Here is a 17,955-nt window from a genome sequence, read left to right as displayed (position 1 = left end):
TGGGAAGCTGCAGCACACAAACCTGATGCAGTGAGATTCACTACAGTGCATAGTATTCATAAGAAAGGAAAATAGTAAAGCACTAACATAAAGAAAATTTAGTGTAAAACAGTAAAACACCACCATAAAGAATATTTAATGTAAGCTGCTGAGAATGCTTTCTTTGCTTATGACTCAGGTGACAATATCTACCAGGCATAGGAGACCTTTTAATCTGTTAAGTTTTTGACTCAGAACATTTGGCAGAGTGTAAAAAATCATGATCCATATTTTACGTGCAGGAGGAGAATAAGGCCAGTTCAGTGAGAAAATGGCTTTGGTGACAAGGGCAACATAAACAGTGTCCTGCCCTCTGCAGGACTTGACATCTCCTGCAGCCACCATGCCCAGCCCAACCCTCCTGCCCTCAGACCAGTCCTTGTACGTAACGTTACAAACAGGATGATAATCACAACATGACTGAATAGTTCTTAAAGCTGTGAAATACTGCAGTGAATCCTAGTCCTGAGCTTTAGCTGCTAGGCAGCACTGTGTCACTAGTGTAGGGGGAAAACGGTGGGGCTCCGCATTAAATAATACTGAAAAAACCAAACCAAAACAAAAACATATAATGTATGTAACAAACACAGACTGGAACTAATTCCACTGTTTTTGTCAAAGCTAAAAGTACTCAGTTAATCTGAACAGTTTATTTAATGACAATCCCAGGAGACCTTTAAGTCTAATAAGAATAAAACACTACCACATTCGGAGAAGAAAAAGGGTCCATTGAGGTAGAGGCTGACTATTTTCATATTGATATATTAACATGCTTTCGCCTAGCCAAAGCTATACTGTTTGTACAGCAGGCTCACTCACACTGGAGCGATCAGCTGCTTTGCACTGCTAGTGGGCATTCCTGGATATAAATGGTTTTGTCTTGCTGCCAAATAACATCCTTAGGGCCACCATCTCAGGACATCAGGCTATTGGTGCAAATCCTTCCCACTGTGAGATTAGCCTTATTATTCATAGCAGATGTAGAATGTTGGAAAGGGCTTATACATTTTTATTTTTGTCCAAAGATTGACTTTTTTTCCTTGATCTGTTCTGCAGTGCTGAAATACATGAAACAGAAATTAAGGCCAGCAATACATAAAGCTGCAGATGAAATGAAAAAAGAAGCACTGGGGCATGCAAACAGGAATACATTCCATCACTATGTAAGTCCATTGTAACTATAAGTGCATTTTAATCATTATCATTTTAGAGGGAAGCTTCAATGTAACTTAGACCCAGAATAACTGGATTTAGTTGCTGTCAGCAGGACTGACACTGACAAACTCACCAGTCTCATCTCACTCGAAAGGTTACACTTCACCATGAGGTTTTGCAAATGAAATTTTCCTGTCAGTTCAGGAAACGTCACTCTATATGATGTCAGAAATGAACAGTCTTAACGCCTGTCCCATGTCTGACAAAAATCATAAAAATACGTTGTTCCATATGTTAACCAGATGAACTTTTATTCGAGCAGAGACTGGAACCTGCTTGGTTAAAGGAATATGATTCCTCCTGTCCTTGTAAATTTCCTTCTTTTGGAGTTGAGGGAAAACAGGAAGGAGCGGTGCTGCTGTACAGGATGGGCTGGAGTTGGCCAAATTCAGAGGGTGACACTATCTAGAGTAGCAGCAGTAAGTGAGAAGGGACAATGTCTAGCAGGAGGTGGGACCCAGACCTCATATGCAATGGGCTGGTGCTATGTCACGAAACAGTCACAGTAAAAAAGGTAGAAAATATCCCTTTTTCAGTTGTGTTACTATGTGCAGTAAATAAAAGATTTCTCATTGCTTTCTCACTCTACTATCAATTCGATACTGCCTTTCAAATGTGAATCTGTGCATTTGCACATATATTTGTACCAAGTGTTAGACAAAACTTCCTGCTCTGACATGACAGCCTTGAGCACCTCCCCTGCCCCAGGTGCTCCTGGTACAGCTGGAAGCTTTAGTACTGGAACCTCCTCACTTTTCATAGCAGAAAGCTAATGAACTTTTGCTTCAGAGGCACAAATGGTACCAGACAAGTATCTGGTCCACATGTCTGGCGTGATGAATGTTTGAAAGATTTTACACTGGCTCTGACGCTTTTACATTGTCAAAAACATAATACCATAAAATGCAGGGAAATCCCACTATCTAATGGGGAAGATAAACAAGTTACTTATCTGGAATATCTCAAGCCTGATAAGGGTATGTACTTAGGATGTAAATAGACTGTCAAAATAATATTACCTAATTATTGGGCATCCTCACAACTCAGGGATGAGCTCCAGGATCATCTGCACAACAACGTGCAAGAAGAAGAGATGCACTGGGGTCAAAAACACCTGAAAAGATGTCGCATGTTTCTGACCTGTATTGTGGTGCTCACTATTCTTTATGTGCAGTAAACAGCCGCACACTTACACGCCTGTATTTGCATCCTTACTGTCTGGAAGCCACCCTGTGAGGCAGATCACTTTTGTCCTGCAGGGCTGCTCACCTCATAATGTGTCTCCCAAGCCCAGGGCCCAAACCTGCAGCCAGAGCCTTGCTTTCACTTGGGTAAAGCTGAGCACCCCAAGCAGAAACTGCTCTCCTTTAAATGCCTCGTCTCCATGATAGCAGCTGCCTGCCTGAGCAAAGAGGAGATTGAACACACAAGAGCTGTTGGCTAGCAGAGAAGGATAAACTAAAATGCTTTTTCCTCCTACTCATTTCTGTCTTTGCTCAAAAGCATTTTGGACAACTTAAGCTAGGCATGTGTATGTCCAGTTTTGCTTGTCTCATGAGCTTGAAAAGAACAGGGAGCATTCTTATTAAAGATGGATTATGTGAGGTGAAACAACCTAAATCAATTATCTTGCAGCATGGAAACTGTGCAAGGACCTTCTCCAGTCAGAAGGTTTCAGCAGCCTCCAACCAGGAATGCAAAAATAGATGTAAAGAAGTAAGCTAATTCCATGATATCTATGTGTTTCCAAGAACCACTCAGCCAGCCTTATTGTGCAGGGTAACCATAAAACCATCATAATGTACAATAACCCTCAATGAAAGAGTCATATATTTAATCTGTTTACAGGTGTGAGAGGTCTACAGGAGTTTGATTTTCTTATTTTCTTTGTTCTTCCTAAATACTTTTCACAGGTAATGTGGCTTCTACAAAGTTCTCTCTGGCACACACTTGTTCTCAGGTGCAAGGGTAAGGGAGACATCTTCGTGCAACTTCTATTTTACAGCTGAGTTCAGTGCAGTGCTCTGGGGAAAAGGCCAAATGCTGGTTACATGCACCGGATCTCATAAAATTTATCTGAATTTCACAGCAATAAAGGAAAGCTGAATTTTTGTTCCTCTTTAAACCTGTTTCACTATTTTTTTCTAATGCTTTGTACTCTTCTGTTTTCAAGAACACTGCTGAAGGAAATGAGTACAGACTACACGTAGGAGTTGTCTTGGCAGGCAAGGTATAGATCTATTTTAGGTAATTATGAGGCTGGAAAAAACCAAAACTATTGTCTCTGTAAAACTACTCTAACATTTGTCCTCTTTGTAAGAAGATTTATATTTGCTTGATAATCTAAAATGTCCTGAAGTTCTGTAAAATGACTATTAGGGGAATATTTAATATAATTTTGCCTAAGTCTACTGTAAAAACATGTAATAACTTCTGTAAAGTGATAGGAGCAAATGAAAAACATATGGATTTCTTCATACTATGTTTGGTCATTCTTTTTTGGCTCTCCTCAGAGCAGGTCTCACTGGGAGCCGCATACGCTGTAGGCTAGCATAAATTATAGAAGGCCTAATGCTCTTCTAATTTATGATCGCTGTCATGGGCTGTCAGACCAAGATCCTCAGAGCACAATGAATCCCACGTCTCGGCTTGCTGTTATCGCTGATAATACAACATCGGCAGTATTAGGAGAAAAAAACAGGTATTCCTTAACACTGTGCAAATCTGAATTTAAGTATAATTCAGGTGTTACCTACCTTCCAAATTCAGAGCTACCACTGCTGTATCATCCTCTAATCCTTCAATCACCTCGCACTTGTATCTTCCGTAATCCTCCAGCATTATATTTGTGATTACAAGAGAGGCATCATTTTCACTGCTTTCCCTCAGAAACACTCTGCCCTGGTAGTTTCCGTAGCTCTTTCTGTGGTGTCCCATTGCAACAAAGACGTCCACTTCTTTGAGGTAATCTGAGGTGAGTTTGGTCCACTTGACCCGGATTTTGTGGGTTCCTGAGCCAGCTGTTGATGTGTGTTCATGGTAAAATTTACATGGCAGTGTGACATTGCCACCCCGATGGGAGAAGATTTTAGCTTGCTCTGCTACCACAAGTAGACGGGGTCCATTTTCTGCTGAGATTCAAGGAGAAAGAAAAAGCCAAGAATTAGTAGTCTGTAATCTGCGTTTTACAGAATGGATAAATACAATAAATGTCACAACCACCATCAGCTATATTATACATTAGGTCTGCAGAATCAGTTGCCTGCAATCATTTTGTACTTACTTGATAGTAGGGTGTATAACCCAGGTGCATATAATTATTTACTTAACTGTAAGTATGTCTCTGCATTTAGACACCCAGACAGGCAGAGAGGTAAAACTTTTCACAGCATTGCCCCTCCACAAAGGCAGAGGCCATCCTATATGCTTCATAGTCAAGAAGATAAGAGTTGTATCAATATATTGACAGAGTTGAATAGCTGGTGTATGAATGCCATCATCCATAAAAGCCTGCACACAAACATCCTGTATTTCCCTGTGGGTTGCTCCAGAGCTATACATCAATGCTGCATCTTCTTTTCATAATTCAGTTTTTATGTATGGACTCAGTTTATTCAGGAGGCAGAATACAAAGCCCATCATGATCTGGGATGCAGTGAATCATGCTCACAAAACAGAAAAACCATTACTGTATCAAAACCACTATTTATATTGTCACAAAAAATGTCAGCATAATTCTAAAATGTCTCATTTTCTGTTTGTATTTCCTTCTAATATTTGAGTTCAAGTTCCTCTTCTGACACACTTTGACTGAAGTCCAATTTACCTTCAAATTTAAAATTAAGTCCTCTCTTGGCCCATTTCCTGATCATCTCAATCTGTTTCTTCCTCATCTGTTTTCCTCTTCTTCAAACTCATCACTCTTTTATCTTTAATATTTTGATCTCACTCTTCACGCAAACCTGTATTTAACTGGCTGCCTCCTCTCCTCCTTCCCCTCACCCCAGGCTCCCTGATTGCTTTTCTATATAGTAGGTCACTATGGCTGGTGTCACTCTATGAAATCATTATATTTAGGGCAGTCAGCTTGCACAGGTGCTTGCTTCCAACCTTAAGTCTCTGGGGCTTCTTTGATAGGCTGCGCTGCCTTGGGAAAACCCTGGAACGCACAGATTTCATGGTGGCAGTCAGCAGATGGATCCAAATCCAAAAATATTTCCTTCTCTCAGTACCTCTTGCCTCTCCTCTCATGCACAGTTTGCAAAATTGATTTAGCAAGCTCAGCGCTTCTGCAGCTATTGCTGTCCTCCATCACTGAGACACCCACCAAAACCAGCAATGAATCACCAGCACTCTGCTCGCTGGGAGAGAATTACCAACCTCACTCTACATAACAGATTGCGAAGAAAGACTTCATAACTCTCCGCGTGTCTTTAGCAAGTCAATCTAACAGCCTAAAAATGTGATTCTTGACTCTAAGGCTCGGTCTGGCTCTCTTTAATTTCAGCAAAAGCCAATGTTAAATCCCAAAATGTGCGGGCTGATGAGAGGCTGACCCTGTGAAGGCTGTCAGCAATTTTCTGCCAGCATCAGTGGGAATGAATCGGGATTGATAGGACAAAACCGCAGGAATGTGCGCAAAAATGTCATCAGCCAGAGAGAGGTGTGGATGACTGGAGAAGGGAAGGGCTGGGATGGACATGGGCTGATGGAAGAATTTTCAGTGATGAGCCCACCAAGGAGAATCTCACACAGTCAGCTGTCTATTCACAGCACCCCAAAAACCTGTGGTGTATCCACAGCCACAGGAGGTGCAGGGAGACATTAAGATCTGTAGCTCACAAATGTCTCCAGATGGTTTTAGGCTTCTGAGTCTTGCTGATGGGTCTGGCAGCTAAATTACATATTCACCTAAACTGCATTTTCAGCTTGACTTCACTATCTGTCCACACTGGCTAAGCTACACAGCAGAAGAAACCCCAGGGTATGCAGCATTTTATGATTATGTAAACAAGTTCAGGGGTGGTAATTGCAAAGACAAGCTTGCTGATTGCAAATGTACATCTGCTTAATAAAAACAGGTATCCCAAATGTTTTGTTCTTTGTTAGGAGGTGCTGTGTCCAGAGCACTGCTGTTATCTCCACAGGACAAACTAGCTAGGGCACCAGCTTCCTCAAGAATGAACCAGTCTGAGTGCTGCAAGTTGCTTTACCAGGATAAGAGACCTTCCTACATAGTGAAAAATCATTACCGGAGAGCAGATCACCTGCAGCCCCATAGAATTGGTTTTCTTCTCCACTGCCCTTTGTGACAGAGATGAGCAGAGGCTTGGGCTGCTCCAGTAACCCATCTTCCCCCTTTCAGAGGAGAGCATCCAAGGAGAGAGGTGATCTGAGGCAAGGCACCATGGAAAGTGTTGCTAGCACTGTTTCCACAGGACGAGGAGAAAGAAGAAAGTGAAGGCAGCCAGGATGGTTTGTCTGCAAATTTCCCTGCTTCCTTCAGGGACAAAGACGTTCCAGAGACTTCTGTCCACCTTGGGAGGAGAAATGTTATGCTTTGGGGTGGTTATTACCAAGAAATCTGAATCAGAGCTCAACTATGTTGGGTCTTTAATACTGAAATAGTCAAGTTAATAAATATTAGCAGAAAGGACTGAGGCAGGAGGGAGAGTCTGACTCAGGCTGTTAAAACTCGCTCTTTCTAACAACAGCTTGTCTATGCCAGCACGGCCTGGAGACGTGCCCAGAGCACTGCCACCTCTGACTCCAGCGTTAGCATCTAATGAGGTGCTGTACCTCTCTCCTGGCTGCTTCCCAAACTCTGTCCCTTTGCAGCAGCCATCACCTGAGTTCATACCTCAGTAGGGGTAAAGAACAGAGGGGATGGAAAACTGGGAATGGTCTTTCTCAGCTTGGAACATCTCCTACATCCCTGCACCTTCAAAAGGAGATGCAAAGCTTTAAATTTGCCCCTAGTCTCGAGTTTTCTAAAGAAGAAAAGATGTGCCTTGCGATCTGGCGAGACAGTGGAGCAGAAAACTACATTGCTGCTGCTCCCAGACTTATGGGAAGAGGAAGGAAGAATCTCTGGCTTTCGAGGAAAAGCAGATGTCAGATTGCAGGATGCTGCGTCATTTCTTTCATGGGCTAGGAGACATGCAGGATACATGCAGAGAGCAGGGATTCAGGATTAAAAATTAGATGACAGGGCTTTGGAAAGAAGCCAAGAGGTCTTTATTATCCAGCAGCCAGTGAGAACCAGGGTCAAATTCACTTAACTGTGTATTTTTGGGAGAATGGAAAAATGTATGGTCCTAGTCTTTCTGGAGTTGACAGAGAAGGAGTTAAAAAAACCCCAAAGCAACCAACAAACACAACCAACAAAAAATGCTCAAACACAGAGCAAAACGGGATCCCTTCATCTACAGTATGTTTAGCACTCTGGATGTAGTATTCTAGCTTACTGCTGCGAAAGTCAGCTTAAATGAGGAATGAATCCATCTTCCTGGGTTACCTTAATGCAACGAGCAATGATCTGTTGTGAAACAGTGATCTAATCATGGAAGGTGGACTAAACACTGTTTTAAAGGTTTGTCAGAGTGGATCCCTGGCTGGTTTCCTTCTGGAATTTCTGACAAGGCTGCTCCTTTCGAATAAAATTATCTTTGCATCTAAATGGCAGGAATATATAAAAGATGATTGCAAGAAGGAAAAATACGGGACACATGAGTGTTATTACACAATCCAGAATGTTACTTGAAGAACACGATGCTTCTTTTTTCCCCAGAAATACTTTCTCCAGAAGTACCATCAGAGAATTTGTAAGGTGAATGGCCAGACAAATATAAACTCTACAAACCGCAGATAATCCCTTGCTAAACAATTGTCTGCAACAGCACAGTTTGGATCCTTGCTGGAGACAGGACAGACCACATGCGTGGCCACTCAAGAGCCTCAGACGATGGGACAACTGTGAGAAACATGCTGGGCAACCTCCAGCCGCCCCTTCTGGTGGGACCAGAGGTGGCCACAGCGTGGTTATTGGCTCTTGTCTCAGCTCCAAGGTCAGAAATGGGATAAGAAAGGTTTGCTAGGTGGGGTTTTCACCTTTCCAGGTATAATTTGCCTTGTAAGACAGGCAGCAGCTTAGCTGTTAGTACAGAACCACGCACCGCCGGTGACTAATTTGCCATATTTTTTTCCACTCCTGCTTCCCTAGTATCGATTTTGACAGGCTGTGGCCTTTTGTTAATCCTCTTGGTGCCATTAGATGGATGACATGATGCAGAAACAGCTAAGCTGGCTAAAAATGAGTTCGTCCCATCTGCAGAAGCTGCCCCGCTGCGCAGGTTAACACGTAGCTCTGGGAGCTGCTTTTCCAAGCTGTAGGGAAGGTCTGCCTGCCACAAATGAAATCTCACCTGGGAACCTGCTGCTCAGATGGGCTTTCCTGTATCTCAACAGTGCCAAATCAAGCAGGTATATACCACGGGAGAAAAGGTTATCTTGCTGCATTAGGCAGTAATAAGGCACAGGTATTCTATCTGCCTCTGCTTTATTCTTCACCTCTCTTTGTCCCTTGCCTGAATGCGATGCAATTAGCACTGCTGCTCTGGTTATCATCACTTTGTATGCACCTAATTTTGACTTCAGTGTGATTCCCGCTTCAAGGACAGTAAGTGGACTTGCCCTCATGCTGCCAGAGCTCTCCGTTCAACCTCACCTGATGGCTCATTGGTTTAGTTCCAAATTTTACTTCTGGACACATATTCAGATTTATCTTTTTAGGTTTTGGGTTTTTTTTTTGTGTGTGTGTGTATGTGTTTGTTGTTTTTGTTGTTTGTTTTGGTTTGTTTGTTTAAAATATCGTCTTTTCATCTTTCCTCTCACAACTGGCTTCTGCACCCAAGAGTAATGGAAAGCCAGGTTTGGAACGCCAAGAACATAATGTGGGGCAGAGAGGATGAGTCACGCCACGGCCCCTGGCAAACAGCTTTATGCACTTTATCCATCAGAACTGTCCAGAAGCTTATGCTGACCTGGCTATGAAACTTGATTATTTCCACATTTTAATGGACTAACTTACACAGTTGCTCAACTGTGGAGAAAAAAAACGGGCCTTTCTAAAGGGAAAAAAATCATAAATCAGGGATCACACCACAGATGTGTTTTATCAGATAAACTCATGTATTGCTTAAATGTTCCACACTGTCAGCAAGCCATTAGGCTAATAACACCGTGTGCCATCCTACTTTAAATAAACAAAGAGATGTTTCTTGCTTTCCTGTAGTGTTGCCAGGGACCTGAGCATAACCCTAATGCTAAAATATCCTCGTTCTTCCTATAACACTGACATGTTTTGTTATCCTACCATGTTTCTTTAAAATTAAAAAATAATTCCTGTGATAACAATAATTCCAACTTGTAATAATATCTATGGAAGTACATTATTGATATTCACACCTATGCATGTATTACACAGAGAATCCAAAAGGAAAATAATGAGGAAGAGTTATGCACACACTTTTTTCCCTATGTTTTTCCTTCTACTTCGTTATCTAGCTATATTTTAGCTAACTACCTTTTTACTTTTGCCTTTGAAAAACAAAAAAATATCTAAAAATTTTTGTGTATCAGCTGTAAGATTAGGAAAAGCTGTTCTTAATTTGCCCAAGCATTAATGTCACTTTGTTTACGCACGAGAAAGAAAATACAAGCATCAAACTCCTGTGTTCCTACCTCTAAACTAAGAGGATAAAATACTCACTACACATTGCTTTTAAGTTTTGATGTGCAACCGGTAAAAGGGGCCACATTAACTCAAGTTCAGCTTTCTAGGAGACCTAACAGCACATAAAACCATCAGGGAAATAATAAACTTCCACTCTTCTAACATATTGCCACCCTTTGCCTTAAATAAGCTTTAAGTATGTGTTTACATCAGTATAGATAAAGAAACTGCATGAAAATTAAGCCTCATAGAGCAGAACAGAACAGAAATCATGACAATTTCTTGGCACCTGTATTGCACAGAAGAAAATCTTCGTGGGTGGCATTGAGACTGTTTGACAAAACCAAAATACCACAGAGAATCGGTGAGGAGCTTTCCCAATTCTTTAATTACCTTTAAATGCTACATATATATATATGGAATTAGACTGCTGTAGCAAGCAAAGGCAAATTAGTAATTTAAATTTATGTTTAATACGAATCCTTTTGCCTCTGTAATAATTTTTTACAATCCAAATATACCGGTATCTACCATCTAAGGTCTATCCCAGAATATGCAGTCCTGAACGCCCTTAATGAAACCAACATGTCAACGGGAGGTGAGGTTGCTCTTTGCTGACATTTCTACTACATGCCATGCTCTGAAGAGGAAAGCAAGTTGTGTTGATGATAAAGCAGCAGCTCAATTATAAGAAGAGACTGCAAAACGGATCACGACACAACCTAATGTGTCCTCAGTGACAACTAAACTAGTGAGAAATTTTAAGCGGAAAAGATAAATCTGAGAAAATGGAAATGAGTAACAGGTAACATCACGGAAAACAGAAAAAAGCAGAAATGTGGACCAAAGGAGGAAACTCAAAGGGAAAGTGGAAAAGCATGAAACTTGGGAAGATAAGAATTAGTGTAAGAGGTCAAATCAGTAGTGCATCTAATCTTATATCACGGTTTTGGCTAGTCCAGCAATACTATGCAGCTTCTTTCTCTCTGTGGGTTCTGTCTTGTTTGGAAGAAAAGGAAGTTGACTGAAAATAAAACTCATCATGCAGAATAAGTTGGGCAAAGATTTCTTCTGCTTTTGTTATTGATTAATTGATTTAATGTTCTTTTTTTTTTCAATAGAGCTATATTAGAAAGTTTTCTACTCATTCCACGTTGACATATTTCTTGGTATGTATAAATAAACCTGTGCAGAGATCTTGATAAGCAAACGGGTGTGTTCCCGTACCTGAAAGGTAAAGAAATGCTGCAAAATATAAATTCAAGAAAAAGCTAAAAAGTTAAAGGTTGATCCTTCATAAGCCAAACTCTGTATTCTCTTCGCTGGCATTTCTTGTTGTATTTCTAAAACCTGAAGAAACTGGAGGCATACGTTAAAGGCTCCTGCCACCTTTAAGTAATTACCTTAGCAATTACTGTAATTGGTTATTCAACTGTTCAACAGCTACACAGGGAAGAATGCTCTTATCTCTAAAGGGTACTTTGCTTCTTTGAATAATTGGTCAGCAACTAACACTATGAATAGATTACAGAGATACACCAAGCTGAGCACTGAAAAGAATCATCCTCCTCTCTCATGGGTCACAGAGTCCTTCCCAGATGGTGACTTCAGAGAAAAATGCTAGTCTTCAATTACAATGATATGCTCAGATTAGTATTGTTTTTGCTAGGCTGTACTTTTGCCCCATTTTAACATTCACCAGATGATTAAATTTCGAATTATGATTTTTTCTAAAGAGTGAAACTGATATCCCCCAAGGCACACACAGTTTACTAGGGCTGGGACTCAAGGGGGACAACAGACCTTATTTAAATATAGTTATCTCGTTTGCCTTTATCCACAAAATGACAACTGTATGCAAACTACCAAACAGGAAGGTGATAGGGTCAAGCAATCTGGGATAACAAAGCAGCCTGATCAAAACCATGAAATCCATCACAGGCTTCAGGAAAGGAAATAAAGCCACAGAAGAGATAAAATGTGGCTTTATATATTTTTTAAATTTTGTTCATAGGCATTGGAATAAAACCAAAGAAGAAAAGATATAAACAAAAGGAGGGGGTGAGAGAAAAGAAGCAGAAAGGAATATTGGTAAAGGTAGGGAGGCAAAACTGCCTAAGAGATGAGAAATTTGTCTGCGGTCCAGCTCCACCCTATTAACCAGCAAAGGGAGAACCAGGAACCTGAGCTGACACTGAAAGCAGGAACAGAGATACTAATGAAGCCAGCAACTCATTTCTAAGAAAAATTGAAAGATTTAAGAGAGAACATATCTATGCCTAACACAATGTTAAAGAGGTTGCTGTTTAGTAAAGCTAAAGAAATCCAGAGTTTCAAGAGAGTGGACACTTGAAAGAAAGAGCTCTCTGTTAATTAAAACAAATGACCCATCAGTATAATCAGAGAACAATACTATTTATGAAATACTGTTCATTCTGGTTAGCAAAGGCTGAGTCTGAGAGAGATGGCAGGGGTTTTTCTAGTAACAGAGGTGGAGCAAAGTGGGGTAACTAGATCTTCTGTTCCAGAGTTGTTAGGGGAGTCAGAAGCACGCTGAAAAAGCCGTCAGACCGAAATACAGTATTAATAGCTGGCTGCTCTTTAGGAAGGCCAAACGAAAGATGAAGGTGATGAGGTGGCACTGCACATCAGTGCTTTAGCAGGTTGTGAAGAAATAAGAAACGATGGTGAGGGCAAAACAGAGCACGGATCAAAAGCAAGTCAGGAAGGACTGTAAAAGAACTTGCTGTAGCACTGAAAAAATGTTTTAAACAGGCACAGGTTCATTTTGGAGTATGGAGTCACTACACAGATAAAGGTGGAAAACAACAGAGAAATGACCCAAGTGCCATATTAACAAATCATCTCTTTTTAATAACGTTGGTTTTGATGCTCTGAAGGTATGGCGTTGTTTAAAGTACACGAGTGTATTGATGTGAAATGAAACATAAAGACGACAGCTGAACTCAGAAAATACAGCCTGTTCAAAGGAAACTGTAGAAAACTTCACAGTCTGCAGTACTGATGTTACCACTGACACTTTGTATGGCAAACCTGACAGCACAGATTTTAGGTCACCTATCACTTTATGAATGGTACCACATGCTTCTGGACAACAACAAAATAACAAATATATGTAAGGAAAGGAATTTAACCATTACCAGGCTGATTAGTTTGACCTCAACAGCAAACAGAACCTTAGAACAATTTTTTGAAGAACAGAAACAGAGACATTAGAAAGAAGGATAAAATGCAGTAGCTACTTACCAAAGGGTGTCAGACCAATTTGATATCAACTATATAATAAAAATAAATGTATAAGACAAGTGAAATGTGATGCATCGATTGCTTGGAACTCAGGAAAGTGAGTCATCTGGGAAATACATGAAACTGGATGGGATGGAGAAAATAGGTGTTTTGGTAGAAATTTTGGTGTCTATGAACTAGATACAGAGGAACTCCAACTGGTTGGGCTGAAACACAAATGATTAGCCTAGAATAAGGCCAGCAAACTGTCTCTCGTACAATTTCTGAGACCCTAATATTTCCACTAGCTTTGCCTTTTAAAGTAAATGTGACTTTTGAATTAATAAAATTTTCACATGGCATATTAAGCATTACAGAAAGAGAGAAGAATCGATATTTAGAATGTTAGAAGAAAGAAGAGTGGGAAAAGTATGCTAACATCTAATATGGAATGCATAATCTAGATTTTTAAGGCCTAGTATGAAGAATTATTGATATAAACCTTGTGCTTGCTAATTGCAAGTGATAATGAGGGAGAATGACTGCTAAATATTGTCTGTCACAATGGACTATTGATCAGCTACAGCATGGCTGAGAAGAGCACAAATTTGATCCAAGGGCCGGAAGAAAACCAACACTGTTACCTGGAAAACAAAAGTACTAATGCTAGCCTAAGATCTTATGTGGAACAAAATCCAAGCTGGGCACACTCAAGAAGTATGAATTCAAACAAGAACTAGTGTAGAAACAAACTACTAACATCAGCAGGTAACTGGCGGTTATACACTTAGAGAATAATTTGAAGAAGTTTATTCAAATGATAGCTGTGAGGCTATGATGTTATCTTATTAATGTTTCAAAGTGAACATCAAAGCAGAAAAAATGTCATTTGAAGCTAAGGAAGACCGGGAGAAGCATAAGGCCATACAATGGCTGTGAATAAACATAGAGTATTAGGAGAATGGTCCAAAGCTATCTTGCAGTAAAGAGATTTGAAACTCAGCTTTTCTAAAAAACAAAACCTGCCGGAGATAATGTGATGTAAAGAAAGGGGAATAGAAGGCGGTTTAGCTCATTGCCTCAGGAGATCCCTTTCAGGTCTGTGTACTTGACTACACAACATATATCTGCACCTTTTGTAATTCCAAGGCATTCCAAAGGATGCAATCCAGGAGGAGTTTAGCTACACATCTCTTGGATTTCAGCTGTGGAGGGGGGTGCTACACTCCTTAATGTAACATAAAATAACTTTTGTATGAAGCTATAACACATATGTTGCACAGGTTTCCCTGATTTCCAGCTCATTTCCAAGTGTGGATCATCGTATGCATTTATGCAGCATTGAGCAGAGCGGAATCCCAGCCCTGGTGGGATTCCACAATGCAGAGAGGAAGGAAAAAAATTAACAGTAAAAATAACAAGTTCCAAGCAGTTTTATTCTCTTTGATTTGCAGTCTGTGTATTTCAGAGCCTGAATCAGCTGATGGACAAAGCTCATGGCCGAGTTCAATTTCAAGCTTTATCCAACTTTCCTTGAAAGAATAAACTCTCGAGGATCAAGTGAGTTTTCATGGGTCGGGAGAATGGTCCTTCTTGAAACTTTTATCAGCTTTGAGCTATTTAGCACTTACAGACTGCACTGTACACATGCTGGAGGATTAGTAATAAGCGACATGTATGACTTGCAAATTGCACTTAACTGCTGACTAAGCAAGTTTAACATATGCAGCTTAAGGGAAAATAATTTCGATTTGGTTTAATTATTTCCACTAATTTAATCTTCCAAAAAGATAAATAAAGTTCAGAGATAAGAAACTGCATTACACAAGGAAAGGCGAACTGTGTTTATTAGACATTGGTGTCAAATTTGAAATTCGCCCTGGGGAATGAATGTTCATCATCTCACAACAGTGATGCGTTTTCATTTTGACATAAGACGTTCATTTGACCTTCATCCTGTGAGTTTCCTTAGAGTGAAACCAGCTATCTGCTATTCCTTATTTGACCTTGACAAGCCGAGTGCCTATTTTAATAGGTGTAGGGTACCTTTAAGTTCTGTGACTTTCCTGTGAACTTCTTTATGTTCAGGCTTTCTTAGTAACATGCCCTAACTCAGTAATTTGTATTTACACAACCACTCAGATAACACAATTTGCCAGCTGTTGAGAGGAAGGAATAAAACTTTAAAGAGAGAGAGAGAGAACAATAATGCCGCTTTTCTTAATTTTGCAAGATTAATTTCAGCCAGCCTCAAGAAACATAGCAGAAAAATCACTGTCACTTCTGCCTGTCCTTACTGCATAAATCCCCTGTTTTTTCTTATACAAGATGACCCTCAATGACTGAAACTAGGACTGAAAAAACAGCTGCATTGTACTGCAGGCTCAAATCCTGCTACAGCTAAAAGCTCTAGGATTGAACCATGAGCCAAACAAGATTATGCAGAAGGCCAGTATAACACTTAGAGTGAATTAAAGGTATGAAGAAGACACATTTCTTTTGGGGTAAGCTACTTTTTTTTTTTCTGGTTTAAATTGCCGAATTATGATCTTAGATGTGCTAAGCTTTTTAAAATAATAAACAGCAATAAAATTCTGTAACGTGAAGGACTATGCATGACAGTCTTCTTAAAATCAAATATATTCCACAATAAACTAAAGGTATTTCAAGCCATTACAGTTGCTTATTACTGCAGGATGCATGCTTTCTTCTTTATCTTAAATCATGCTGTACTTTACTGTCCAATCTTTGCCAGGTTGTGACAAAGTGCTATTAAACAGTGCAAGTTTTGGGGTTTTTTTTACTTTCCTTAGCACTAATAATAACACAACAGAATGAGAAAAGGTTTGGTCAACAGTAATAATAGCATTTTTAAAACAGTGCAGCAGAACAAAAATTAAGGATCATTAAGCACACTATTCTGTTTCCCTGAGCATTCTGAATATACTGGTATTTTCTCACGTAGTTCCTTACCTTGAATGTGAATAATTCTTTCATGCTCCAGACTTGAGTTGTTAGGGTGAGGTTCAGCCCAGCAGGCAGAAATCAGCACCAGAAAAAGTAGACTCTTCATCTTTATAGTCAAAAGAATCTTCTTCACTGTAAAGGCATCACACACAAAGGCTTGTGAATATTTGGAAACCTATACAATATCGCACTGCACAACTTGTTACAGCAATGATCTTATGAGTGATCTGTAACACATTTAACCCACTCAGCTGAAAAAGTTACACCACCTCCTAATTTTTTAGGCATGAAGGCTGGACCTTTTTGTCATGGTCTTTCATTAAATGAAACTGGGAAATCCATACTTAACTCTGCCCATCCAGAAATACATCATGAAAAAATTAAAGCACATACACAAATATCCATAAACCAAACTCCTTGAAAGACTATAGGTAAGCAACACTTGTGTTTTAAAAAGGGTTCTGGTGTACTTCTGCTTTTCCAGACCTACTCTAGGTCTGGTCTGTAAATACAGTTAAAACAATTAAAGCTATCACTTTATCTATATCCACTGCATGATGCAATCTGCTGGTGATAGATTTTCAAGAGTAAAACAACCTTCTTGTAAGTTTTTGGCATTTCAATCAAGACTGCAATTTAACTCAGCAGTCAGGGTGGTAAGTTTGAGCTAAGCAGTAAAAATGACAAAACATTTCTTAAGCTGACTAGAAAGTTCTATTATATTTCAGATCCACTTACCATTTTAAAAGATGCCTAAATACACAATGAAATGCTCAAAACCATACACAAAGTAGCTTAGAGTTGTATATGTTACCACTGCAGTTGCCCTGATTGATTTTTCATTCATTTCTACCTAGAATGCTGACGCACTAAGTTAGTGTGCCAGGTAGGGTCTCTGCAGTCAGCAGAGCTGAGCGCTGCAGGGAAAATCTCTGCCAGCCTCTGAGTAGTAATTAGGCAAATGAAGACCTGAAATAGAAAAGGAGGCATAAAATACAAGAGGTTTTATGTAGCGGGTTCAGGCTGCTGTGTGTTTTATAACTATAATTCTTATGACCCTGATTTCTTGAAATAAAAGATAGCTATTTCCCAACTTTGCTTTTCAAGAGACTAGGATTTTTTTTTCCCAGTCATTGAATAGTGGCAGCATTATTATTATGCTTTCTCTCTAATGCAAAGAAATATTTATTTTCTTTTTTTCTCAGAGCTAGAAACACATCAAAGTTGCAAGGTACTCTCAGTCAGAACCTGGGTCAAGGTCCAACCTTTGCAAACAGCCCCTGTCCCCACATCGACAGAAACACTTATGTGTTTCAAGTCTAGATCCAAATACTGCAATCTGAACCAATCTCTACCACAGACTAAAATGCAGAAATCCCATTGCTATTTTTTTTCATAACAGAACATGCACGTTACTTGCCTGCCCTTCCATTTCTTCAAAGCGAGTTTTGGGGGGGTGGGGGGGTGGATTTCAAAGCCAATTCAGCATCCCTTACTGTGGAGTGTCTAGAGGTAGGACAAGCGCTGGCTGCGCAGTGTTTTCCAGGTGGTCCACGCTCAGTAACTCAAGACTCTCCAGCCACTCCTTCTTTCCTGGAAAGCTTGGCAGGCTGATGACCTCCATTCGCAGAGCAAGGACAGATGTGGCTCCGCCTCGAGCACATCAGCCCCAGCCTGGGCTGACCACAGGGGTCACACCGGTCCAGCCGGGTGCTCCTCTTGCACGACGGGACCACCGAGCAGGGCAGAGCAAA

General features: G+C 40.3%; 1 protein-coding gene across 1 annotated transcript in view; it reads right to left on the bottom strand.

Moving 5' to 3' along the window:
* The window catches only part of HAPLN1 (hyaluronan and proteoglycan link protein 1), a gene marked incomplete at both ends in the record, with an annotated part of 29,347 nt that extends 13,040 nt beyond the window's left edge, over positions 1 to 16,307 (bottom strand). Inside the window, 2 exons of the mRNA XM_080362188.1 lie at positions 4,011 to 4,385; positions 16,208 to 16,307. Of these exons, the coding sequence (XP_080218314.1) occupies positions 4,011 to 4,385; positions 16,208 to 16,307 (475 nt within the window). The remainder of the gene's footprint in view (positions 1 to 4,010; positions 4,386 to 16,207) is intronic.
* Between the last annotated feature and the right edge of the window lie 1,648 nt (positions 16,308 to 17,955).

The sequence above is a fragment of the Nesoenas mayeri genome (assembly GCF_963082525.1).
Source record: "Nesoenas mayeri genome assembly, chromosome: Z".
Lineage (NCBI taxonomy): Eukaryota > Metazoa > Chordata > Aves > Columbiformes > Columbidae > Nesoenas > Nesoenas mayeri.
This window is presented reverse-complemented; position numbering and strand designations above follow the sequence as displayed.